A 26884-nucleotide genomic window follows, 5' to 3' on the forward strand; every position below is an offset into this window, starting at 1 on the left:
TAATAGTACATTTCCCTTTTTTAGGAAATGACCTGTATGTATCTGTGTGAAATCAATAAAAGGATCAAGTACTGCATTATCTTTAGTTACATTGATGTTATTTATTTATGGTGAAACAGTGGTGGAATATCGCTGTTGCTTTTGTATAAATGAAGCGGACATACCTGCGTGGCCGCGATCTAATCCTGTTTACATAAAGTAAACCTGCTCCCGAGCAGGTTTACGCTTACGGCTCTGTTGCTATGACAGCAAGTCCCGGATGAGCTTCGGGGAACCGAACGATCCAAGATCACGCGAAATCGTCAACAATCTAATCCAGCTAACTTACTTAGCGAGGTACGAAGAACGGGCCCCTGGTCTAAACTCTGATGCTAGCGTGTGTTAATGTACCTGTGGAGCAAAGTGCTAGAAAGCCAAATGAGGTTCCACTGAGACTTGAACTCAGCTCGCTGGATTCAGAGTCCAGAGTGCTAACCATTAGAATGTATTACGACCTTAACCTGAAAATTGAATTTACTATTTTAGAGAATATTAAATAGTAAAAGCCATGTTAACATGGCTTAATCTCACCAACACAAGTCTTACCTTTCCAAAGGTTGATGCAGAAGTAAAGTTTCTTTAATGAAGTTAAGTATTTCTTGTAAAGTTTTCAAGCCGTTAGAGAGAGTCAAGTTCTGTCATTTCATTCTTACCCATAGCTGTTTTTTTTCTAAACAGACACTGATCCCACAAGAGGAGGAATTTAACTGCAAACGCTCTCAGACGTATCAGTCCTGCTTTTCCCGGATCAGTGTTCATAGTTTAGTCTGTGGTGTCAATCCTTAAGCCTCTTTTATCAATATAATCATTCCTGTGCACTTTTCAGGGTCCAGGTCATTACAACCTTTTTATCATCAATCAAATAAAAATGACACATCATCTGGATTAATAGAAAGAAAGAAAAACCCAAAGAAAACTATTAAAAATATTTTATTTATCATGCACAGACTGCTGGACAATAGAGGGCACTAAAACACTGTGTTCCCTGAGCCACACCAAAGTTTGAAGTGTCAATGTGGTAAACCAAATCTGGTTTAGTGTGGGGAAATTCCTGACAAGTTGCAGCAATCAAATTGAAATTCACAGGGAACAAATTTAAAAACTAACAGACAGAAAAAATGACACCGTTACAAAATACGAACACAACAGCCTCATAATGACAGATTTAACCTTCTAAGACCTGAACTCTTCCATGGCATGCTTTTTTGATTTCTCTTTGATATTTGGGCTGATTGGGACCCGATGAATGTAAAAACAGAGGATTACCAGATTATGTTTTTTACCTGATTTTTGTTTCTTAGAAAAATAAGAGCCACATATGAGGATATTCATTTTTAGAGCAAAATTGAGTATAAATACAAAATGTGATGTCCACATATGTGGACGCCAGGTCCTAGGAGGTGAAAGAAAAAAAAGCTATATACTGTTACATTAATGTGAAAACATATTCCTGATGTTGGACTAAGATGATACAGATGATTACTATTTGCAATTATCAGAGGGACAAAAGCTATGGATTGTTTAATATACATTTTCCATCTTGTGATCAGATTACTGTACAGTACAATCTCTGTTGTCTCTTCACATTTTCTTGTCTCGATGCATGCTCAGTCATCCAGGTATGTAAATCTCAAAAGGTTGATTGTGATCATCTGGACAAAACTTTTCATCACTCATCCAAGTGACTTCTTCAGTATTTTGGGATTCACAGTGGTGCTAGTTTCGGTCATTGTGCAAATGCACTGTTTATAAGGTTGGGGAAACCTGCAGCCAGCTGAGACTGGAGAAGTCACTTGGATGAGTGACGAAATGTTGCTCCCACTGAAAACGCTACATCCAGATGAATAGAATCAACTTTTGCATTTCCCTCTTAGGATAAATCCTTTCCCACTAACCCCACAACATGAAAGTAATTATTCTCCTGTGTGTGCTCTCATGTGCCTCTTTAAATCCCCTAATTGTAAAAATCTTTTATTACAAATGTCACAGCCAAATGGTTTGTCTCCTGTGTGAATTATCATGTGCCTGTTAAGATTTTTGTTATAATTAAACCGTTTACCACAAAGATCACAAGCATACGGGCTCAGCCCTGTGTGGATGCTCCTGTGTCTCTTCAGAACACCTTGTTGTGAAAACCTTTTACTACAAAATTCACAGCTGAATGGTTTCTCTCCTGTGTGGATTCTTTTGTGTGTCTTCAGATTGCCCACTCGATTAAATCTTTTACCACAAATGTCGCAACCAAATGGCTTCTCACCCGTGTGAACACTCAGATGTGTCTTGAAATGAATCCTCTGAGTAAATCTTTTACCACAAACATTACAATCGAAAGGCTTCTCTCCCGTATGGACACTTCTGTGTCTCTTCAGATCCCCCAGTTGTAAAAATCTTTTACTACACACACCACAACTAAAAGGTTTTTCGCCTGTGTGGATTCTCATGTGCCTATCCAGACTATACTGCTGTCTAAATCTAGTTTCACAAATGCTACAAGTAAACGGTTTTTCCCCTGTGTGGACTCTCATGTGAGTCTTAAGATTTGCATTTTGATTGAATCTTTGTCCACAAACACTGCAGCCAAATGGTTTCTCTCCACCGTGGACTTTTGTCTGCGATTCAACACTTTCCTTCACTCTATTAACCAAACAGCTGGAAGTTTTTTTTCCTGAATGATGTGTTGAATAATGTCTCTGAAGACACCCTTTGTACTGAAAGCGTTTACCACACTCAGAGCAGCTGAGCGGTTGTTTGGCAGAGATATGTCCCAGATTATCACTCTTTACACCTGAGTCATGTTTCATGCTCTCCTTCCAATCACTACTTTCACTTTCAGGTCCAGACAAAGGCTCTTGCCAATCATCATCATCCTCATCAACAGTGACTTCATTCTCGAAATAGTCTGAAGCTTTTCCATCAGTATTTGGTTGTAAAAGACTGTTTAGATATGAAGTATTGGTAGGTTCTGGTCCTCCACAGAGCTCTCCACCAGGTTCTCCTTTTATCTGCTTGTGTGAGCAGCTGGCTGGAGTCGGTGTCTCTTTGTTATCTTCAGCTGGTTCTTGATGAAGCTCTAAGACTTGAGGTTTCTCTTCCTCATCTTCAGTCTTCAAAGTAACAGCACCCAGACCATTAAGCTGCTCTCCTTCCTGACCAGTCCATAGTTCCTCCTGCTCCTCCTTTATGTGGATGTGGCCTATGTCCTGCTGGTCCAGACTGGGGATCGAGGGAACCTCTTCTTTAACTGGCAACATCTGCTGGACATCTGCAGAAAACACACATTACAGGTGCATCACAGGAAGCTGGGAGCTATGCATTTTTTTCGAGAATTCTAGTTCTAAGTCAGGGATGTCAAACTTACGGCCAATGGACCACATCCAGCCCACGATACAATTATATCTGGCACGCAAGATAATTTCATATGTCAATTATTAATTTTCTTTATCGTGTGAAAAAAACATTTAAATGCAGAAGTTCTTTATTGACAGAAAGCTGAGTGTTACAGGTCTGGGCTACTTAGGATAAAAGTGGACTGTATGTGGCCCCTGATATAAAACACGTTTGACACCCCTGTTCTACGGTATTACACATCAAGACATAACAAAAACAAAAAATCATCTGCTCTCTACAAGGTTCTAAAATCATTTAAGCACAGCCTTCTAACATATGACACAATGTCATTATTTACTGAACAAAAACTAAGCCAAACTGCAGAAGCAGTGTGTTTAAGCTGTGTGTGGAAAAACTAGCTACATCCTATATGATTCAACAGCTTGTAGAAACAATGTTAGCACAAAAACAGTAAAGTACAGTGGTCCCTCGTTTATCGCGGTAGTTACGTTCTAAAAAATAACCCGTGACAGGTGAAATCTGCGAAGTAGCCAACTTTTTTTTTTTTTTTTTTTTTTACAATTAGTATAGATCTTTTAAGGCTGTAAAACCCCTCACTACACGCTTTATACACTTTTCTCAGGCAGGCATGAACATGTTCACACTTTTCTCTCTTGTTTAAACTCTCAAAGTTCAAACCTTCGTAGAAAAATAAGTCCAGTATTATAGAATGAAACCAAAGGCACCCGCGGCTGCCTTTGACGGTGAAAAACGTTTTGTCTACATTGTTGTGTTTTTGATCGAAGACTTTGACAAGCCGAATGCATTCTGTACGGTACAGGAGACACGGTACGAGATTGATTGACAATGGTCTAGAGCCAATCAGGACGCAGAACACAATGCGCTGTACACATTTAGTAATGATCAGTTACTACCGACTGCATTACTGCATTTTGTGCAATTTCCTTACACTATTTTTCTAGTATATCTAATTCACATTTTCTTTCTGAGCCTAGTGCTGTGAATTTCCCCAGAGTAGCATTAATAAAATCTTTATTTATCTATAACTATGCATTCTCTTCAGTGAGAAGTGGTCGAGAACATAAACCAAAGCACATCGTCTCACACACTGTGTTAGTGCACTAAGTAAAGAAATTACTCACACTGGAATCACACAGCTAATCCTGGCTCATAAATTTCAGTTTCATGGACCATAAAGACAAGCTCCAAGTGTTTCTGGAGCTTTACCTTCTTTACTAAATACAGATTTTATCCTCTTGTCCATGAACCTCTGAAGTGTTTACCAAATACCAAATACAGCATCATTACACACCAATTGTTGTGTTTTATAATTTAGTTTCTGCTGTTTGATCAAGAGAATGAGTTACATGTTAATGAAACAAATGAACGTCACCCACCTGCCTGTGCTTCTGCCAAACCTGATGTAGCTGATGCAGATACAAGGGGACACAACCTGAGACCTCTGGGGTCGTCCGGTTGGAGGATCTTTAATCGAGACATTGCAACTCCACTTGTGATTTTCAGGTGCAAGCTGCAATGACACAAATGAGCCACCCGAACATTTACTCATTGATTCTCAGGCAGTAGAGGGGCTCAATTACCAATCAGAAGTTCGATGGATATATCCATGACTCCTCCGGTCTGTGCACCAAACTATTAACTCTGTGTTATTCTTGGTGCATCTGTCAAAGTGCAAATGTTAGATTAAACTGAGATGATCTGGCTAGAGTTGCAAAACGTTATGAATTCACTGTATCACTGTTACTGCCAATACCTTAGAGCAGCTCTGGGTCCTTTGACAGGTTAACTTTTAAAAATTAAATTCTAGTCCAGGTAGCAGGTCTATATTTTTGTGTAAAAGCCCTCTTCTGCTGGCCGTATCCATGACCGTGTGGCTGCTGACTCTACTGGGAATAAAGTACCTATCCAGCAGAAAACAAGTGAGTCCTCTTCAGCTATGTCCCGGTGGAGGAGATGACCCCAACGTGTATTTCTTTTCCTCCTTCATGTTTTTGCTCGTTTGGCGGCGATAGCTGACGCCCGGTTTTATTTATTGTGCTAAATTAGAACTGTTACCGTCTCAGTGTCTCAAAACCTCGTTATACCATAAAAACGATTCTAATTATTATTCGGCACCGCAGGCTTCCCTGGTGAGAGGATGAAAACTCGTCTGGAAGCTCCGCACAGTCTCAGGACGGACAGCTTCCTGCCCGTCAGTCCAACATTTTTTTGTTCCCCTTTACAACACGGTATAATAAAAGGTTCCTAGAGCCGTTTTTTTTCCCGACGCAAAAAGATTCCTGAGGAATGAACGAAGAAATCATTGTTAAAGTTTAAAAAGTAAAATTAACCTCCAGTTCCGATTCATGCAAAACAGTCTTTGTGGCGGAAGAAATCCTAAGAAGTCATTTTAGTTTGAGGACAACATACAGCCAGATCAGGTTCACTGTTTTTCATTTATTTTCTGTTTTGTGTCTTATCTACTTTAAATATAAGCTGAACAAAATATATTAAATAAATAGTTAACTGATGAATAGTTTTCCAATTTCAGGCTGTTTGACATCATTACAAAGAAATGTTACGTCAGTATCTTTGGCTGGCCATCGGGCAACTGTGTTTGTCTCTTGCTTTAACTCTTTATCATTATTTGAACCCTCGTGCAAAAAAATTCCTAAGCAAGTGAAGTAATCTTTGTCTGCACAGCAGTCATCAAAACAGGGTGAAATTCTCTAAATACTAAAGAGTAGTGCTTCCTTTATTACCTCCTTTATCTTTATAAACTGGACCATCCTTTATGCTTCATCATCTGAAACATATATCATGGGAGACAAGCGACAATCTTTTAAAAATATATATTTATGTTTTGTACTGTGGAAAAAATATGTCTTTCACAGTATGATATAGTTAACCTTTGACCTTGAGGAAACATTAGTTCTCTAACTTTGGTCTCAGGTTGAGGCAGGTGAGCAAAGGTCCTAACGCACCTCATGAAGAAACAGACACTGGCAACTAAAACATCAACTGCCCATGTAGCAGTAAGTAAACCTGTAACACTGTCAGACCAGAACTGGTTTAATGGTCCAAGTTCATAACTGATCAGGACAAATACGAACAGTTGAGAACATTTTATTATTTTGTGAACATTCAAACTTCCTCCAAAAGTTGCAATTTAAAAGACAATCATGTAGCTAAAAATTAAACTGAGTCTTTTCTTCAATGACAGAAAGACTATCTGCTTCCAGAACCTCCAATAACGACAGGTGGTCAGTTTTCTGAAAACCACTGAAAGAAGATTATACTTAAGCATTTCCAAACTGGTTCCCTCGGCAGAATTAGTGTAATATTGCATATTTAAGACTAGTTCCAAATAATGTCATGAAATTATATGATGTGATTAACACTAGAACCATAGTGGGGAGGAGGCAGATTGAACTGGTACCTGCTTCACAGTGCCTACGCCATTTTTAAAATACCAAAGGATCAAAATAAACCCCATTTGGTGGCTCTAGTGGTAAGTGTGAGAGTGTTTTCGAACTCATGATGAAAGCAAATTTGGACACAATAACAACTTAAGATTAAAAAAAAGAAAAATAATTTAGATGCAAGTTATGTGCTAACATAAAAATTCATCATTACTGACATTAATGACTTTCTATAGCACACTGAATCTCCTCTTGTGCAAATCTTTTACTGCAAGCACTACCATTTGAGTGCTTTTGGTTCTTGGTGTGCTTTAAAATTTGTATTTTGGTTAAACTCTCATCCACATAAACCAAACAGCTTGAAGCCCTTTCACCTACATGACTTGTCATTTTGAGTTGAGCAAACTCGAAAGCAGGAAAAGGATTTTTTTGGGCAGTGTTACATCCCAGACTCAGGAGCCCTGATCTCCTGCTAACCATTTTCTTCGGTTTCAGGTTCAGAATCTGACAATGGTTCCTGCCAGTCACCAACATCATCATCATCTTCATATTTATCATCAATACTGACAGTTCCAGCATTATGTGGCTGTAAATGACTTTTGAGATCTGTGTTTTTGCCTGGTTCTGGTCCCCCACAGTCCTCCCCATCTGTTTTCTGTTCAGCTGGGACACTGGGTGGAGGCTTTGTGTCAATATTGTCTTGATGAAGCTGTGAGAACTTGGATTTCTCCTCCTCATCTTCACTCTTAACAGGAACGGCAGTAAATGGGTACATGGTGATTTTAACCTCCTCCATCAAATATAACTTCTTGTCTTCGCAACCAGCCAGAAGTTCCTTCTGCTCCTCCTTTACATGGAGGGGCTCTGGATCCTGGTCCTCTTGGATACAGGGAGTCTCTTCTGTGTGCCCGACATCTGCAGGAAAAACAACCAAACAACAACCAAATATTGACTAATTCAAGAAGTTTGGAAATAACTGGTAAAATCATAATTCAATTCTGATTTTATCACCCTGTGAAAACAAGTTTCAATATGCATATTTTAATGTGCACTTCTACTCAGTTTATATTATATTATTTATATAGTGTCAAACAGTCACCTTAAGGCACATCATACTGTAAGGTAAAGACCCGGCAATGACAGAGAAAATGCCAACAATCAGACAACCTCCTATGAGCAAGAACTTACCATCAGTGGGAAGGAAAAACTCCCTTTTAACAGGAAGAAACTTCTGGCAGAACCAGGCTCAGGGAGGGGCGGCCATCTGCCGCAACTGGTTGGGTCAAAATGTTTTTCAGAATGCTGCTTAGGCCCAGTCTTTCAGAAAATAATAGCTGACACACCCTTCAGCACATCCATCTACTGTTCTATTAAGCCTCATGAGAAATGATCTCTGTGGAAGGGAACCTGTCAAGAAGCTATTGTTAATGAAGGGAAACAGGGAGAGGCTGAGGTATCAACATTTACACAAGAACTGGACTGAAAATTAGTGGCAACAGTTCTGATGGAGGGAATTCGAATTTGATCAAATCATCAGCAAAAAATACAGAGGCGGTCAGGAGAGAGGTACAATGGTGAGAGTCTAGAGCCATCTGTAAAACACGGTGAAGCTTCTGTCTATGGTTTGGAGCTGCATTACAGCCATTACCCAGACCTCAACACCACTGGAGCGCTGTGGGATCATCCCGGCAGAACAGAGCAAAAGCCAGAAACATGCAAAGAAGCTTTGACTGTTCTTTGCCTGAAGAACTATTCCTGAAGACTACTTAAAGAAATTACAGAAAGCTGCCTCAGAGAGTTCAAGCTGTGTTAAAGAATAAAGATGGTCACGCCAAGTACTGACTTTCAAGCCTGTAAGAATTGTTCAAACTCTGGTTTTGTCTCATATTTTCATGTATGTTCGCAGATATTTCAATAAGCCCCTGCACACATGTTCAATTTTTCTAGCAAAGTATAAAGAAATTGACTTCTGCACAGTACTGGACATGAAATACATTTCTTTTTTTCCCTAAGAAATCTAGCTTCCCACATCTAACACAATTTAATATGATGGTATTTGCATGTTTCATATTTTAGTATGTATATCAAGGAATAAATATTTACAATTACAATTTAAATGTGACCTCAAAATTCAGAATTTACTCAGTGGCCACCTATGCTCCACGACATGAGTAAAAGTGTTTTTTAAAGCACTTTGTCAACCAGTGGCATCATGTCCATGTAGCAGGTCTTGGCAGTGCAAATGTTATGCAGTTCTCTCAGAAGCCTGACTGCAATATGCAAAAGTTTAAAAATTCGTGAAATGTAAGAATTTTGGAACGGTTCCTCAATTCTCATCTCCAGTTAGAGCTAATATTGGAAAAAATCCATATGACACCCAAACATACTGGAGACAGTGCTATTACAAAGTGATTTAATATACTTGATGTACAGTAAAAATTGTTTACACAAATGTGTGTCACTTACCTACACTTCTTTTCATCTGCACCATTTCAGACGTGGCTGGTACCAGTTTTGGGGACTTTGAACCCACGGCGGTGGCTTCCACCAGGCGAACGCTCTTTTCTCCAGTGTGGACGCTCATGTGCCTCTTCAAAATCCCAGATTGTGTAAACCTTTTACTGCAAACATTACAACCGAATGGTTTCTCTCCTGTGTGGACTCTCATGTGTGCTGTAAGATTTCTCTTACACTTAAATGTTTTATTACACTTATCACAAACAAACGGCCTCTCTCCTGTGTGGATGCTTGCATGTCTCTTTAAAATAGCTTGCTCTAAAAATCGTTTACCACAAACGTCACAGCTATATGGTTTCTCTCCTGTGTGGATTCTGATGTGCGTCCTAAGATTTCTATTACAATTAAAGCTTTTGCCGCAAACATCACAAATGAACGGTTTTTCTCCTGTGTGGACTCTCATGTGTCTCTTAAAATGGTTCCTTTGCCTAAATTTTTTACCACAGACAATACAGCTGAAAGGTTTCAAACCAGTGTGGACGGCCTTGTGCCGGTTAAGATCACCGAGCTGTGCAAAACGTTTACTACAATCACTGCAACCAAAGGGTTTCTCTCCTGTATGGATTCGCATGTGTCTATCGATGGTATACTGATGTCGAAAGCTTTTTCCGCAAACGTTACAACTAAATGGTTTTTCTCCGGTGTGGATTCTCATGTGTGCCTTCAGATTTCTTTTACTGGTACATTTTTGTCCACAGAGATCACAGTTCAGTGGGTTCGCTTCTCTTTGATTTCTGGCCTGTGATGCAGTTTTTTGCTTTCCTCTAAAACACGCACTATTAACCAAACAGTTCGAAGCCTTTTTTGCTGAACGGCGTGCCACATGCCTCTGAAGAGACTGCTTGTAAACAAACTGTTTATCACACTCAGAGCAGGTAAATTTCTTTTTGGCGGTTTTACGGTCCACATTACCTTTTACTACTGACTCAAGTGATTTCTTCTTCTTTAAACCCTTCTCATTGTTTTCAGTCCCACATCCACAATCTGACAAAGGCACCTGCCATTCGTCACCATCAATACTGACATCGGTCTCATAGGATTCTAAAACTATTCCATCAGTTTTTGGTTGTAAATTAATATTTAAATCCAGGTTCTTGGCTGCTTCTGGTAATCCACAGTTATCAGTTTCTGTTTTTATCTGTTTTGCTGAGCTACTGGTTGGAGGCTCTCCCTCTGTGTTGTTTTCAGATAATCTCTGATGAAGTTCTGAGGACTGTGACTTCTCTTCATCGTCTTCAGTTTTCACAGGAAGAGCTGTGATTAGGACCTTGGTGATGTCAGCCTCTTCCTGCCCATCCAGCAGTTCCTCCTGTTCCTCTTTAATACAGAGGATGTCTGGATCCTGTTGGTCATGACTAGGGCTGCAGGAAACCTCTCCTTCAATCTGCAAGACCTGGACATCTGCAAGATGTCCAGGTCTTGCCGCTGTAGCTGAAACACACACACAATTATGGAAACATATGACACAAATCCTATTAAAGTTTTTAATATTACACAAATGATTTTGGAATCTAATACAAATTTTAAAATGAAAAAAAAAACCCACAGAAAACCAAGTGTTTTCCACTGGAAACAGTGGTCATAGTTACATATTAAATATTTGTTGTATATTATAGACAGACTGATGTATGTCACTTACCTAGATCTCTTGTGTCTTGTGTCTGAACCAGCTGTGATGTGGGCCATGCAGATATGGCACCAGCCAATCGGAGATCTCTGGTTTGATCTGGCTGAAGACTCTTATTTCCTGTGTGGACGCTCATGTGTCTCTTTAAAATTCCTGGCTGTGAAAAGCTTTTTTTACAAACATCACAGCCGAACGGTCTCTCTCCTGTGTGGACTCTCATGTGTGTCTTCAGATTTCTCTTACAGTTAAATCTCTTACAACAAACATCACAACCAAATGGTTTCTCTCCTGTATGGACTCTCATATGTCTCTTGAAATGAATCCTCTGTCTAAATTTCTTATTGCAAATGCTACAGCTGAACGGTTTCTCTCCTGTGTGCACATTCTGGTGTCTCTTCAGAGACCCTGGATGGGAAAATCGTTTATTACAAACATCACAGCCAAACGGTTGCTCTCCTGTGTGGACTCTCATGTGTCGGTTTAGATTATACTGATTTCTAAAACTTCGTTCACAAATCTTACAACTAAATGGTTTCTCTCCTGTGTGAACTCTAATGTGCGTCTTAAGATTTGAGTCTCTCTTAAATTTCTGTCCACAGAAATCACAGCTGAATGGTTTCTCTTCTGTGTTTTCTGTCATCTGTGAATCTACAGTGTCACTGTCTTCAGGTCCAGAATTGGACAAAGCCTCCTGCCAACCATCATCAATGCAAATTTCAGTCTCTAAAGGCTTTCCATCAGTACTTGGATGTAGATGACTGTAAACATCTGGGTACCTGGTTGATTCTGGTCCTCCAACAGTTTCTGTTTTTATCTGTTTGGCTGAGCTGCTGTTTCGAGGCTCTGCCTCTATGCTGGCTTCAGCTGGTCCCTGATGAAGTTGTGAGAACAGAGGTTTCTCTTCATCACCCTCACTCATCACAGCAGTGATTGGGACCTTGGTAATTTCAGTGTCCCCTAACCCATTTAGCTGCTCTGCCTCCTGAGTCATCAAGAGCTCCTCCTGTTACTTCTTTATGTGAAGGAGGTCTGAGTCCTGCTGGTCCAGATTAGGGATGCTGGGAACTTCATTTTCAATCTGCAACATCTGCTGAACATCTGCAGGAAGCATTAAAACACATCTGTACATTATGCTCAACTGTCACTTTGCGTAGTCGCAAAGAGCCATACCAAATTTGTAATTTCTTTAGTATTTTTTTTTATGTAATTTGAAATTGATTTGTGATTTTGGAGGACATTGGGGAATGACTTTGATATCCATAAAACAGACACCGACACTGTGCTGGTTAGAGCTCGGCCGATGGAGTATTTATAACACCAATACAAATATTTGGCAACTTAAAAAAAAAATCAGATGTTTTATTTTCTTCAGACACATGATATCAAAACAGCTTTTCCTAACACTTATTATGCGTAGTTATTCATCTACTCTGTTCAGATCAGCTGGTTGCTGTGTTTTTGGTGTTCCAAACATGTGCATTGCAAACAGGGAAGATGCTTTTACTTTACTTTATTTATATAGCACATTTAATAACAATAAAATGTTGGACAAAGTGCTGTACAAAGATTTAAAAATAATTAATTAATTAATTTAAAAAAAATGCAGACTGCCCTCTGGTGGACTGTCTGTGCAACAGCAACACTTATAAAGTGTTTGAACTGTGTTCCTCCTGTCTCTTCTTTACTTGTTCAACTTTCAAGGATCATTTGATTTATCAGCCATTGTCAGTCTGATTGGCTGGCAAATAACTCAGCTGATATTATCAGGCCATTGATAAGTTTTAGTAGTAATCAGGCAGTCTCACTTTGTGATTTACATTTAAAATAAGAGTTTTAACAACTCAAAAAATTCTGATGAATAATGAAAAGCTTTTCAAAAAAAGAATAAACAAATCTACTGTATAAAATGATTAGTGACAAGTATACATTATTAATTATCACTTCACTCTTTAATAATGCTTAATTAACACTTAACTAAGTGTTAATCAGTCATGTTATTATGGTGTCACTCACCCAGATCTCTCCTGACTTTTGCCGACTCAGACCTGAAGCGTGTGTGGTCATCAGGATGAAGGCTCTTTATTCGAGGCATCTCCACTGCAGAGCCCCTCACAGCTGGCTGAAATTATGATTGCACAAATCTCAATAATAAGTCGGTTACTCAATATAACCACTAAGAAACCTATGTGTACATGTAGATAAATTGTCACTTGGACAAGAAACAGTGATCGTAAAAAAAAATTACACGATTTTTTTTAAGTGCCAATCCTGTATATATGGAAATATTTTATGTGCAAAAACAAACAGCTGTTTGCTTTTAAGTGTTAAAAGTGTCAAGTAAGATTTATTAAATACATGCAATAAAACACAGACAAGCTCATTCATTTTTATTTTTCTGTGAAACCTCAAAAGAAATAGTTTCACTTTAAAGTTGCCTACAATGTGTTTACGTTCCCTTTTTTAATTTTTTGAAAAGAACCCAATGTGAAAAATGTTTTGAAATAGGATAGTTCACAAGTTTCTTAAGTTGAGTGGAAAATGGTAGAAACAGAACCATTCTCATGCTGAATGGCATGAAGTTAATGAAACTGAATAATTCGTGCAGAGATGTTTGTCACTAGTCTAATAATGGATACCTTTACAAGTCTTAAACATCATAAATCAGGTACTTTTTACACGTGAGATCAAATCTGTCTGTGTGCAGCTCATGAACTAAAATCAGTTCAGCTGAGACTGAAGAAGTCACTTGGATGAGTGACAAAACGTTTCTCCCACAAAATGCTACATCCAGATGAACAGAATCAACTTTTGGAGATGCTCTCTGCAGAGTTTTCAAATACTAATGAGCAATAAGAATAAATAGAAAGATTTTCAGCAGGACTTTTGTTTAACTTGCTTATCATTTTCACATTTAGCACAAAACATTGATGCCAGATGACCCAGCGTGCAGCCTCAGATCCTCAGGGCCCTCCTATCGGGTCCAAAATCTAAAGGTGACCTCGACTTTGAAAGAACCTGCTGAGCAGATAAGGCTCACAGAATCAGTAATCTCCTTTAAATTACGTCTGTAATTCTCATTCTCACCCAAAGCACTTTGTAAAGTTAATTTCTAGTGTTTCTGCGTATGGTAAATGGCCTGCATTTGTATAGTGCTTTACTAGTCCCTAAGGACCCCAAAGCACTTCACACTACATTCAGTCATTCACACATTCACACACTGGTGATGGCAGCTACATTGTAGCCACAGCTGCCCTGGGGCGCACTGACAGAGGCGAGGCTGCCGGACACAGGCGCCACCGGGCCCTCTGACCACCAGCAGTAGGCAAACGTGGGGTTAGCATCTTGCCCAAGGATATTTGGCAGCCAGGAGGCAGCCTGGGATCGAACCACCGACCTTCTGATTAGTGGCTGACCTGCTCTGCCACTTGAGCTAGAGCCTCCCCGTATATAAAGTGTGAGGTTACTGGCTTGTGATTTGCATTCATATGCACCATATGAATGCAAATGGCAGCATTTCTGTGATTAAACCTTTAATTTTCACTCTTCAATAAACAGCCGGTTATCTGTGCAAAAGGACAGAGTGAAATAAAACGCCCTGAACTGCCCTAATATCCTCTAAGACTTTGTTTCGGCTCAAACACAGGACCGAGTTTAAGCCTGGGTCCAGATCATGTGTTAGTTATAAAACACACCAACTGTGTTTGGAGTCCCTTAAGAACAAATAACGAGGATAAATTCCAAAAAAAAAAAACCTTTTTCTTGTGCCAAAAAGTGATCGAATGGCAAAAACTGATTTCCAAAGTTTCTGTATGCTTTCTTTAAGTGTAACATCTTCACGTATATTGGTAAATAGACTTCGGTGAATATGGTTTACAAAGCGGTTATATGTTAAAAATAAATAAATAAAAAAAAAAAAACTGATTTTCAAGTATCTTTATAACTCGGGGTTATTGTACTTACATTATAACCAATCCGGTACTTTTTTGTCAACTTGAAATATGTTTACAGAACTATTGTTATATTTGTTGTCATTTCTGCTGTCCTCTTGGTCAGATTACGTTTTTTGACATTTTAATGTCAATGAGACTTTTTTTAACTGGATAAATAAAGGATATACCAGAAATCATCTTTTTGCAGACGATCATTTTTAGGCACAACACCGGTCCAAACAGGTAAAATCGGGACGCCTGTTTGCTGTCAGATATTCGCAGGAAGGGTCATTTACCTGTACAGGAGGAGGAAACAGGCAGCATCAGCCCGCCCGTCTTCCGCGGGGTCCTCCCGGGCGAGTTTCATTTCTGATCTCCGTGTTTTCGCTCCTTTACTTTACGATCCTCCTTTCCTCTGATTGTAACTTCTCAAACCTCTAAAACACAAGATACGTGACACGAAAATGAGGAGAAATCCCTCTACAAGCGAAACACAACACACGGCTAGTCTGTCCGACCTTTGTTTTGTTCCCCTCCGAAACACAGTGCACCGAGTAGACGGTTCCTACCCCCGTCATCACCCGCAGTAATTTACTGAACAGTAATGCATTCAGCTGACAAAAATATTCCTGTTGTTATTAGTCAATCAGATATTTTCCCCAGAAATCCTAAAATGTATTTAAATATAGTAAATAGAAAATAAAAAAATCAATGCCTGCTCTTTTTTTCTTCGACTTTCTTTGATAATTTTCTTATAATTTTGAACAGTTTTTATGCATTATGCTTCAATGTGGTCAAATACTGAAAATAATATTCATATTTTTTAAGAAAGAAAAGAAAAGAAAAGAAAAGAACAACACGTATGTCTCCCTATATAGGCCACTTCATTAGGTACACCTTGTTAGTACTGGGTTGGGCAAACTTGATGGAAACATTTTTATAATTTTGAGTGCAGTGCTCAATATCATGTTCACCAGTCAGAGTTTTTCAAACCTTGTGACATGGTGTATGTCATGTCGGGAGCAGCCATCAGAAGATAGGAACCCTGTGGTCATGAGGTGATGGACATGCTCAGTAACAACACTCAGGTAGGTGACATTTGACTCTCAGCTGTTACTAAGAAGCCAAACAATCACCTTCAAGATCCCTTAAACTGCTTTTCTTTATTCTGTTGCTCAGGTTCATCTGCAGCGGGTCATTTTGACCATGTCTACATGCCTAAATGCAGTGAGTTGCTGCTTTATGACTGGTTAATTAAATATTTGCTTTAATGAGCAGCAGAACAGGTGAACCTAACAAAGTGGCCGGTCAGTTTGCTAGTGAACGAAACACTTAGAGATCAGTGGTTCCCAAGCTTTTTTGCTAGCCCCCCATTTATTTTTACAATAAAATCTGCTTTCTTCCATTTGCGCAATGTCTCTAAAATTAGAAATATCCTGTATTAGAGTGAATAACTAGCTCATGCATTTATAATTTCTAGGCTGGACTGCTGTAAATCATTATTATCAGGATGTCCTAAAAACTCCCTTAAAAGCCTTCAGTAAATCCAAAATGCTGCAGCCAGAGTCCTGACAGGGACGAGAAAGAGAGAGCATATTTCTCCTATATTGCCTCCCCATTATTGGCTCCCTGTTAAATCCAGAATTGAATTCAAAATCCTGCTCCTCACATACAAGGTCTTAAATAATCAGGCCCCATCTTATTTTAATGACCTCATAGTATCACCCCACTAGAGCACTTCGCTCTCACACTGCAGGCCTACTTGTTGTTCCTAGAGTATTTAGAAGTAGAATGGGAGGCAGAGCCTTCAGTTTTCAGGCCCCTCTTCTGTGGAACCAGCTTCCAGTTTGGATTCAGGAGACGGACCCTATCTCTACTTTTAGGATTAGGCTTCAAACTTTCCTTTTTGCCTTGCTTGACCCTGAATCCTACCTTAGTTATGCTGCAATATTTCTTCTACAGTCATCTTTCTCACTCACTATGTGTTAATAGACCTCTCTGCATTAAATCACACTTGTTATTAATCTCTTTCTCTCTTCCACGGTATGTCTTTATCCTGTTTTCCTTCTCTCATCCCAACTGGTAGCATCAGATGCCCCCTCCCTGAGCCTGGTTCTGCCGGAGGTTTCTTCCTGTTAAAAGGGAGTTTTTCCTTCCCACTGTCGACAAACTGCTTTCTCATAGGGGTCACATGAATGTTGGCTTTTCTCTGTATGTCTTATTGTAGGGTCTACGTTACAATATAAAGCGCCTTGAGGTGACTGTTCTTGTGATTTGGTGCTGTGTAAAACAAACAGAATTGAAGTCCCCAGACCTGAGTGCATCTTTGATGAAAATGGTATTGACACTGAAGTGGCTTTCAAAAGTCCAAATAATAAAAAAAAAAAGCAGCACCATGAACGAGTACTATACACAGGTAATATAATATAATATTTTATTTATTTATTTATGTAGTTGGTTTCATCCAAGGAAAGGAAACGGACAAAGAACAGTGTCATAGATTCTGCTGCCTCTCTTTTACTGTAAAAATCCAACAGCACTGCCATCCTACATTTGTCTATCTACCTCTATGACCTGAAGTTCTCATACTGTCATCAGATGTCAGCAAGAAACAAACAAGTCAAACTTAAGCAAAAAAAGCAAAAGAAAAATGAGATTTAAAAAAAACTAAATAGATATGTAACAAAGTAAAACCTATTCTAATCATGCAGATTTTATGAACAGCAGAGTGGTAAATGTTTTTCTCTAAAAGGCATGAGGTGTTCCTTTTAGACACTCCACAAATTTTAAATTAAAATCCAGACTGCTTTTGAAATTGCTGGTTTGCAGCTTTTTCAAATGATCTTATATGTTTCTCTGAAAATCTGGAACGTCTGTCTACAAGAGGCTTTTCTAGAAGTCACTGCTGCAGTGGTTCACTTACATTTTCTAACCTGGTCTCTGATTGACTTCTCTGTGTTTTCAGTGTGGAGAAATAATAAATGTTGAGGTGGAAAGCTGAAACCAAATAAAAGACTTTGAGTCTCCAAAGTATTTTTTATATTATTTAATGAACCTTTGAAACGGGATCAGATAGAAACCGAACAAGGTCTGTGAAGGCCTGATAACAAAGGCCAAAGTAAGAGAAACCCTCAGCGTTTAAAGCACAATGTCTGCAATTCATCATCAAACAAAACTTTAGCGATTTACTCAAGCAAACCACAGAAGAATCTCCTCCTTCTCCCTAGAAGCGCACACAGGGAGAGCATGTTTCACAGCTCCTGTGTGCATACACAAGTCAGATGACTGCTACACATAGAACAAAGAAGACTATCACATATCAGCAATTTATATGTGTAAACATTATACATCAGTGATCATCTTGTGTTCTTCTGCTACAGGAGTGTTTGTGTCTTATATTAGTTAGATGTGTTTATATAGCTGTGACTTGATTAATATCAGAGTACATTTTATGAATGCAAATGTTTGCCTTCAACTGCATGCAATTAACTTTCTGTATTTCATATTTTATATCACTTTTCTACATTTCTTAGACAGTCGGCAGTCGCTTTGCATCACATTTAATTTAAAGTCGTATGCTTAATATCACAACTGAAAAAAAAAAGCTCTTCATTGTGCTCTGCTCTGCTCCTCAACCCCCATACAGAGCTTTTATTTTCATGAACGGTGTTTCCAAACATGTCCTGTTGCTTTTAAAGTGACAGCTGCATAAATCAAAGTCATATTTGCTATTTTTTCTAAGCAAACCAGGCAGAAAGTTTCCAACAAAGCGAACATTTATCTGGACATCTGGACATGGTGAAATCAGGCGAGGCCAATTTGACATTGTTATGTTAGTCACTGATTCGACATTAAATTTAATGTTAATAGAGCTTCTTTGCCATTATTAATGCTGAGAACTAACAGCCTTACGGTGAGCTCACACTGTGCTTTGCTACAGGTCCAAGCACATTTCAGTTGTTCTGAACATCTCAGCCCGAGCACATTGAAGTTAGCTGATCACCCAGTGTGAGTACACTCTTAGTGTATTCAAGTTAACCTATAGCTAGAGGTTTCTAGTATGATTTAATAAAGGCTCTGGTCATTCGTCCCTAAAGTTAACACTGAAAATACTGTATGTATTTCCAGATCAGTTCCCACTATAGCTTTGCTTTGAACAATGTTGCATATTTAACATATGTAACTGTCATACAGTAAACACAGATTTGGTCATGGTAAAAATTTCCAATTAAAAAAACCCCCAACAAATTTTCATTAATCTTTCATCACAACCAGAGGGTGGTATTTAACATGATCACAACAAAACGATTTCCCTCAGGTATGTCTTGAAATGTTTTTACATTTTAATCTTTCACCATATTAAGAACAACTGAATGTTCTTATGTGTGGATACTCTGGTGTCTTGTTAGATCCTCTACTCGTAAATATCTTTTCTTACAAACGTCACAACCAAATGGTTTCTTTCCTGCGTGAATTAGCATGTGTCTCTTCAGTATTCCTAGCTGTGCAAACTGATTGCCACAAACTTCACAAACAAATGGTTTGTCTCCTGTGTGGACTTTCATGTGTGTCTCATAATTCCTCTTATTGTTAAATCTTCTATTGCAAATGTCACAACCAAATGGTCTCTCTGCCATGTGAACTTTCATGTGCCTCCTTAAAATTCCCATCTGTGAAAATCTTTTACTACAAACATCGCAACCAAACGGTTTCTCTCCTGTATGGACTCTGGTGTGCATCTCAAGATTTCGCCTAGTGTTAAATCTTTTACCACAAACATCACAACCAAAAGGTCTCTCCCCTGAATGGACATTCATGTGTCTCTCGAAATACTTTTTCTGGGTAAAATTTATATCACAAATACTACAGTTAAATGGTTTGTCCACTGAATGCACAGTCTCATGTCTTTTGAGATCACCTAGTTGTGAAAATCTTTTATGACACACTCCACAACCAAACGGTTTCTCCCCCGTGTGGAGTGATTTGTGCATCTTCAGATTTCCCTCTTGGTGAAATCTTTTGCCACAAAAATCACAACCAAATGGTTTCTCTCCTGTGTGGAGTCTTTTGTGCATCTTCAGATTTCCCTCTTGGTTAAACCGTTTCCCACAAAACTCACAACTAAATGGTTTCTCTCCCGTGTGAATTCTCATATGCGTCTTGAAATTTAAACTCTGTGTGAATCTTTTGTCACAAACACTGCACGTGAAAAGCTTCTCTCCAGTGTGGATTCTCATGTGTGTCTTAAGATAATACTGATCTCTAAATTTTTTTTCACAAACATCACAGCTAAACGGTTTCTCTCCTGTGTGGCCTCTCATGTGTCTATTAAAGTTGTAGAGATCTCTAAATTTTTTTTTACAAACATTGCAGCCAAATGGTTTCTCTCCTGTGAGGACTGTCATGTGTGACTCTGCATTTTGCTTCACCCTAAAACATTTCTTACTAACCAAACAGCTGGTAGACCCTTCTGCTGACTCCCTTCTCATATCACTTTTTACTCCTGACTCATCAGTACCGCTCTCCTTCCAGCCACTGTCACTGTCTTCTGTTTCAAGTTCAGAATCCGACCAATGTTCCTGCCAGTCATCATCGTCGTCTTCATCATCGTCATCATCAATACTGACTTCAGTTTCATAAGAGTCTGAAGCCTTTCCATCAGCCCTCGATTGTATATGACTGTTCAGATCTGCGTTCCAGGCTGTTTCTGCTGCTTCACAGTCTTCTGCATCAGTTTCTGTTTTTATCTGCTTAGCTGAGCTGCTGGTTGGAGGCTCTGCCTGGAAGAACTTGGGTTTTTCTTCATCATCTTCACTCTTTATGGAAACAGCAGTTAATGGGAACCTGGTGATGTTGTCCTCTTCTGGCCTATTAAGCTGTTCTCCCTCACAACCAGGTAGGATTTCTTCCTGTTCCTCCTTAATGTGGAGGAGGTCATCATGGCATGAGCTCCAAGGAACCTCTTCTTTAATCACCAAGATCTGCTGGACATCTGCAGGGAGCAATAAAGACACAAGCACAGCTGTGACTGTGTACTGACACATTTTCTTGGACCGCTTATTAATATTTAGAGCAATATAAATATTTTTTGCAACTTTTCTTGGAAACTGAGTAAAATTAATAATTGTGTAATTATGTTCATCTCACCTTTATTGCTTCATCAAAACACTGACAAGGGCTTTAAAAAAATGAAAGACTATGTAGATCAAGTTATACATTTCCATAAAATGTGTAAGATATTTAGATTATAACATTTGATCTGAAGATATCCGCAGACTTCAAATATTAGCCTTTCAATTGAGTAACAAAAAATAAATACAATTGAAAAAAAGGACTATTAAGCTCAGAACAGATATCTTTTCATATTCATGTTAGAGCTGGGCGATATGAGATTTTTTCATATCACGATATGTTTTTTTCATTTCAGGCGATAACGATATCTATCACGATATAAGCCAAATAACTATATTTGTAAGATTTAAATGTGCCGTTGCTCACAAGTAAAATGTGAAATAATCAGCAGCTTGTTTTTATTTAAATATTTATTTCCCATAATAAGTTCAACAGGGTAGATGTACTTAAGGAACATGAGACTTTTTCAGATAAATAAAGGCAAATATTGCAAACTACACAAAAGGCAGCCGCTAAAGCGCTTAAGTTTCAAAACAGAACAAACGAAACAGACTAAATTGTCAATTCCACTTAGAAACAAAATATTAATTCTAAAAATAAATCTTAGTTTGTTTTACAGAAGAACAGACAAAACTGACTAACTTTTGTCAATATCAAATAAACTGAGAACTAAAAGGAAATTCTCAATCTCTCCTTGTTGTATAGCTGAGCTTTTCAAACAGTTTTAACAGTTACTTTAGTCTGACAAAAGACTGTTTTCGTTTTTAAAAAAATTCCCGTCCACACATAAAGGCAGAAATGAAGGAAAACGCTGCTATGAACATGCCAAAGCAGCAGGTGGCGCTAGATTCCTAACCGTGCAGAAATGTTGGCCAATCAGAAGTCTAGAAGCCTCGGTGGGAAAAAGTAAACAAAGCTGGGGCATAGAAGCAGAACCCAGTCGTATGTGTGGAGGGACAGTAACTGTGTGTATATGTAAGCATTTAAACACTGCAGAGAGTAGAATTAACAGTAACAGTATTGTAGAAATTCATTTCACCGAAACAATAACGTGGCGCACAGTGTGACGCATGCACCAGTTTATTGTATTTCCAGACTTGCTTTTGGCACAATTTACAGTGCACGCTACTCTGCTTTTTGTCAGACTTGAAATAGCCGAAATACCTTCACACTACGGAACTTCTATGGCTCTTCCGTTCGACAATCTCTCCGGCATTGGAACCATCATCTGTTTTCTCTTCGGTCACGCTCGGTTGATTTTTCTAGTCGGCACACTCATTTCCTCCATTACCCGCTGGCTGCTTCCCAAACAAACACACGTGCGGCTTGGCACTTGTGCTGTACGTAACAAGTCACGCGACGTGACGCTGCGGCTGTGATTGGTTCGGCTCTGCGCTACTTAATTTGGATTGGCTGACCTTTTTTTTTTTTTTTTTTTTTTAAGAGGACAAGAGCGGCGAGGTCTATCGCGATAGCTTAATTTCTCTATCGAGTAAAAAGTTATATCGCGATACATATCGTTATCGTTCTATCGCCCAGCTCTAATTCATGTATGGGTGGGATTTGACCAGGAGACAGATCAAATGAAATGATTGCAAACATATAAAGAGCTAATACAAGTCTTATCAGAACTCCTGTTCAAAGAGTTAATCATGAAGATATTTACATCAGTACGAGAAAGCTTTTGGTTGTGGGGTGTGTCATAAAAGATTTTCACAACTAGGTGATCTCAAAAGACATGAGACTGTGCATGTATGGAGGGTTTCACCCCAAGTACAGTACCTAGAGACAGTACGCTAAGCGGAAGAAAGGAGGCCGGGGACTGGTCAGTGTCAGTACCACAGTCCAGGATGAGACAAGTACATAAGGTGGCGAGAAGATGGCCACAACACCTCAAACAGCAAAAACCCAAGAAAGAGGAGGAAGAGGAGGCACCATCACGGAAGGACAGGTCCCTACACGGTATGTACCACCAGCAGATAGAGGAAGTGGCTAACATCCAGAAATTCTACCAGTGGCTGGACAAAGTTGGACTGAAAGACAGCACAGAGACACTAATGATGGCAGCACAGGAACAGCGTTTAGCGGTTGTTTTTAAGAAGCAGTATAAATGTAAACCACTGTCCTTTTCAACATCACCTAGTAGCTTTGAACTGAGTGTGTTTGAGCTAGGGCGCTCTCACACAGTGCTCTGTGCTGTGGTTTACAGACCCCTCAAATACAATAAGGACTTCTTAAATGACTTTTCTGATCTGTTGGCTGAAATTATGCTAAAATATGATCATGTCCTTTTTGTTGGGGACTTCAATATTCGCGTGTGCTGCCCTGACAAGCAAATGGCAAAGGAATTTTTAAATCTTACTGACTCTTTTTTAAATCCCAGGAACAACATCCGAGATCTCCAGCAGCAAAGATTATGCGCAGGACCCTCAAGCTCCCAGGCCTCTGGTAGAGAACCCGAGCTTGAAGGATAAAGACCTCCAACAGACGTGGGAGCGGAATTTTATTTTAATTTTTTTTACTGCAAAAATAATGTTTGCAAGATCAAATGAGCCAAATTCCTGATACCTGCAAGCTGTGAAGCAGCAGCAGAAGAAGAAGAAGACAAGCCTGGAGGCTCTCCCTCGTTTTTCTCTTCAGCTGGGCTCTGATTACTCTGTGAGAACTGGGGTCCGTCTTCATCATCTTCACTCTTCACAGCAACATCAGTGACTGAGAACCTGATGTAGTCAGCTTCGTCCGAGTCATTGAGCAGATCCTCCTGTTCCTCCTTAATATCGCCGAGGTCCAGACTCATGCTCCAGGGAACTTCTTCCTCAGTCTGCAACATCTGCAGGAAACACTGAAACACACATGCACACTGTGCATTCAAACAGGTCCTCAGTGCATAAATTGCAGCTATAACGATTTGAAACTGTAATTACACAATTAATTACACAAATATCTGTATCTCAAAATTATTTTAAAAAAGGGTTGTTGTTTTTTTTGCCACTGCACACATTTTTGCCATCTGAGAATGACTGTAAGTATTTACCGTCGCCTGCTGGAAGCCAAACCTGTCCAGCTCTGATTCTTGCTGACTGCGATGACTCTCACATAGATTGTTGAAAGGTTTCAATTAACTGTCATGAAATTCATGAAAGCAGGCAGATTGCCAGCATGTTGGAATCAGTCAGAGTCAACTCACCCACTCTATCAATAAGGAAACACTCAAACCTGAGTTTCTAAGGTCTGTGTCAGGTATGTCGACTTTCAGAGGTCAGCGATTTCTCAGCAGTGAGCACACAGAGCGGCATTCATGTTTCGTTCTTTCTTTAGTTTCTCCATAACAGAAAGATGCCTTACTTTATACATTAATAAGCACTGTTACATAACATATATCTGTGAATGCAGCTATTCACCAGTCTGTCTTAGTACGTGAAAGTTACAGTATGTTAGAGCTGGTTAAACTAATATGCAGAGTACTCAGTACAATCAAACACAACAATACGATTGGTTTAACATGCCAGAATTAAACCCGTCATCCACTCAGCACTATTTGATTAGCTGTGACACTTAACCTCAGTATTAAATATAAGATGTCGCCAAAATGCAACAGCACAGAACGGACTCACAGAAAATCTCAATGAAGGCGGAAAACTGGATCATCTCTTCAGCAGGACATTACAGGGTAATAAATTTCACTTTATGTATGTTTCTATTTATTATTTATAAAACTGGTAATGAGGTGATAATGCATGCATTAAACAACATATTGCAGACAGGTTGGGCTGCTTCTTTCTGCAGCTTCACCTCAGCAGAGCCACTTCCGCCCTCACTCTAATATCTGACTTCTCTTTCACACCCGGACTGCATAACGTTTTTCACTGAGGTCGAAGGGAATGATTAATAAAATTGGTAGGACATTATTATTACTATTATTATTTGGCTTAATCGACCACGCCCACAGACTTCTCCTCAGGATTTCCCGAGTGCCACGTCTCCTCCTTACGTTATGTCTCTGAGCACATGTGCTGCCTGCTGCAGGTTTTCGCTCGTGCACATGAGCAGCTACCAAAGAACAAACTGCATCCACACACAGACAGAATAAATCACCTGTGCAGCAGACCCGGACAGCTTCAGCGTCACTCTGACCTCGGTCCGTCTTCACTGACGCCCACCTGGGTGAGCCGCTTCCGGCGGATGCCTCTCCAGGTTTGTGTTTGTGACGCTCCGAAACTTTGCTCCCTGTTAATCAATCACGAGGATTTTCCTGCATCTATCTGCAGGATCGATCCCGCAGCAAGAAGGCCAACTACATGACAGCAAGTCCCGCTTTTATTTTCTTCCCTCCTGCAACACAGTCCAGACAACAGACTGTTCCTACGCCCGTGCTATGTCATCATAGAAGATGACCAGCATTATGACGGTGGAAGTATAAAAATAGTCAGTATTAGAATCATATTAAACTGCCAAGTCACGATGACTCATTAAAGCCCACACTCCTACTGTATTTGGTGATGCACTGGATTATTTTAGATACTGCTGGATAGTTTCACATATAAAAAAATATGGTACTATTTAAATTTGTTCATTCATATCTTTTAAATCTAAACTAGCAACTAAACGTTTGTACTAAATGTTAGGTGCAGTATTTTAACATGGAAATACATAACATCAAGCACATAAAAACCTGACTGAGACAAAAATAGAGAGGTGAGTCTGAGATGGTTTGAGCATGCACAGAGGAGGGATAGTAAAGAAAGGATGTTAAAGATGGAGCTGCCAGGCAGGAGGAAAAGAGGAAGACCTCAAATAAGATTCATGGATGTGGTGAAGGAGGACATGCAGAGAGTTGGTGCGACAGGTAGATGATCGACCATGGAAACCCTAAAGATCCTAAAGGAAACGGCCAAAAAAGAAAACATAAAAAGTGAACTTAAATATAATACTTAATTAAATTTACTTGGTTACTTTCCAATACTGTATTCCTTTTTCTTTTGTATTTTATTTTGTTGATAACCAACAATGTTACTCAAAGGGACAAGCAAAGCATCATTGTGCACATAGTAAAAAAGAAACAGAAAAAATGCTGAATAAAGCTTTGGACAATATGATATAACAGACTATGTTTGTGTCACCTCCTGAAAAGAAACCCACAAAAGAAAGAAAAAACATACACAAACAAGTTTATCTCACTCCAGTCTCAACTTGAGTCAAACCAACTGCAAAAAATATGTAACCATGCATTCACCGTATCATCATCATAGACAATTCCAGGAGTTTCTGGTTATTGCATAGTAACGATTACTAAGCAGTATGTTTTTCTTTGCAACCAGGACATGGGATGCATGAATTCAAATTTTATTAATCAAATGAATTCTTTTGATTTCAGTGTACTGGTTTGAACCACAGGGTTGAGTAGGTGACCTGTGTACTTTATCATCTTGATAGCAAGTAACAGTTGTTAATGGGATGGCTCAGAGGTGGACTGGCAGTGTTGCCTCACAGCAACAAGATTCCTGGTTGAGATCCTAGCAGAAGTTTACACGTTCTTCCTGTCCCTGGAGTCTCCTTCAGCTACTCCAGCTTGCTCCCAAACACATGCACATCAGGAACATCTGTGATTGTAAATTAGCCAAAAAAAAAATTTAAATAAAGCCTCAAAAGTGTACAGTAAATCATGATATATACTACGTTCAACTGATGCAGGCTACAAAACTGTACTGTGTAGACAATCCTAACCAAAGCAGTGATTTGCTTTTGCAAATGTGTTACCCATTTATACTGTTAAATATTGGTTTCAAAATTTCTTTCACTATGGTACCTGTTATTGACAAGAGGACAACTTAAGTGTGCAGGTTTCACTATACAGTGCTGTGTCAAAGTAT

General features: G+C 39.2%; 3 protein-coding genes across 5 annotated transcripts; all 3 read right to left on the bottom strand.

The window, feature by feature from the left end:
* Nucleotides 1-1837: 1837 nt before the first annotated feature.
* LOC102212936 (gastrula zinc finger protein XlCGF57.1-like) lies at nt 1838-5598 on the bottom strand. Of its 2 annotated transcripts, none has more exons than XM_005743373.2 (3): nt 5310-5598; nt 4785-4918; nt 1838-3301 (listed from the first exon to the last, which is right to left on the bottom strand). In XM_005743373.2, the coding sequence occupies exons 2-3, from the start codon at nt 4885-4887 to the stop codon at nt 1953-1955; spliced, it is 1452 nt and encodes a 483-aa protein (XP_005743430.1). In that variant the 5' UTR covers nt 4888-4918; nt 5310-5598; the 3' UTR covers nt 1838-1952. The 2 variants fall into 2 exon arrangements, with proteins under 2 accessions (XP_005743430.1, XP_005743428.1); XM_005743371.2 differs by having other exon boundaries at nt 5162-5598.
* Nucleotides 5599-6512: 914 nt separating this feature from the next.
* On the bottom strand, nt 6513-15458 carry LOC102213781 (zinc finger protein 271-like). 2 transcript variants are annotated; one of them, XM_005743375.1, is made up of 6 exons: nt 15401-15458; nt 15179-15319; nt 12967-13072; nt 10966-12051; nt 9276-10757; nt 6513-7724 (listed from the first exon to the last, which is right to left on the bottom strand). In XM_005743375.1, exons 4-6 carry the CDS (start codon nt 11942-11944, stop codon nt 7282-7284), a joined length of 2904 nt encoding a protein of 967 aa, XP_005743432.1. In that variant the 5' UTR covers nt 11945-12051; nt 12967-13072; nt 15179-15319; nt 15401-15458; the 3' UTR covers nt 6513-7281. The 2 variants fall into 2 exon arrangements, with proteins under 2 accessions (XP_005743432.1, XP_005743431.1); XM_005743374.1 differs by lacking the exon at nt 15401-15458 and having other exon boundaries at nt 15179-15381.
* Nucleotides 15459-18506: 3048 nt separating this feature from the next.
* LOC102214262 (gastrula zinc finger protein XlCGF57.1-like) lies at nt 18507-25343 on the bottom strand. The gene is made up of 3 exons (XM_005743376.1): nt 25110-25343; nt 23583-23856; nt 18507-20874 (listed from the first exon to the last, which is right to left on the bottom strand). Exons 2-3 carry the CDS (start codon nt 23842-23844, stop codon nt 19262-19264), a joined length of 1875 nt encoding a protein of 624 aa, XP_005743433.1. The 5' UTR covers nt 23845-23856; nt 25110-25343; the 3' UTR covers nt 18507-19261.
* Nucleotides 25344-26884: the final 1541 nt, after the last annotated feature.

The sequence above is a fragment of the Pundamilia nyererei genome, unplaced genomic scaffold (assembly GCF_000239375.1).
Source record: "Pundamilia nyererei isolate P.nyererei 1_Seehausen unplaced genomic scaffold, PunNye1.0 scaffold00131, whole genome shotgun sequence".
NCBI lineage: Eukaryota > Metazoa > Chordata > Actinopteri > Cichliformes > Cichlidae > Pundamilia > Pundamilia nyererei.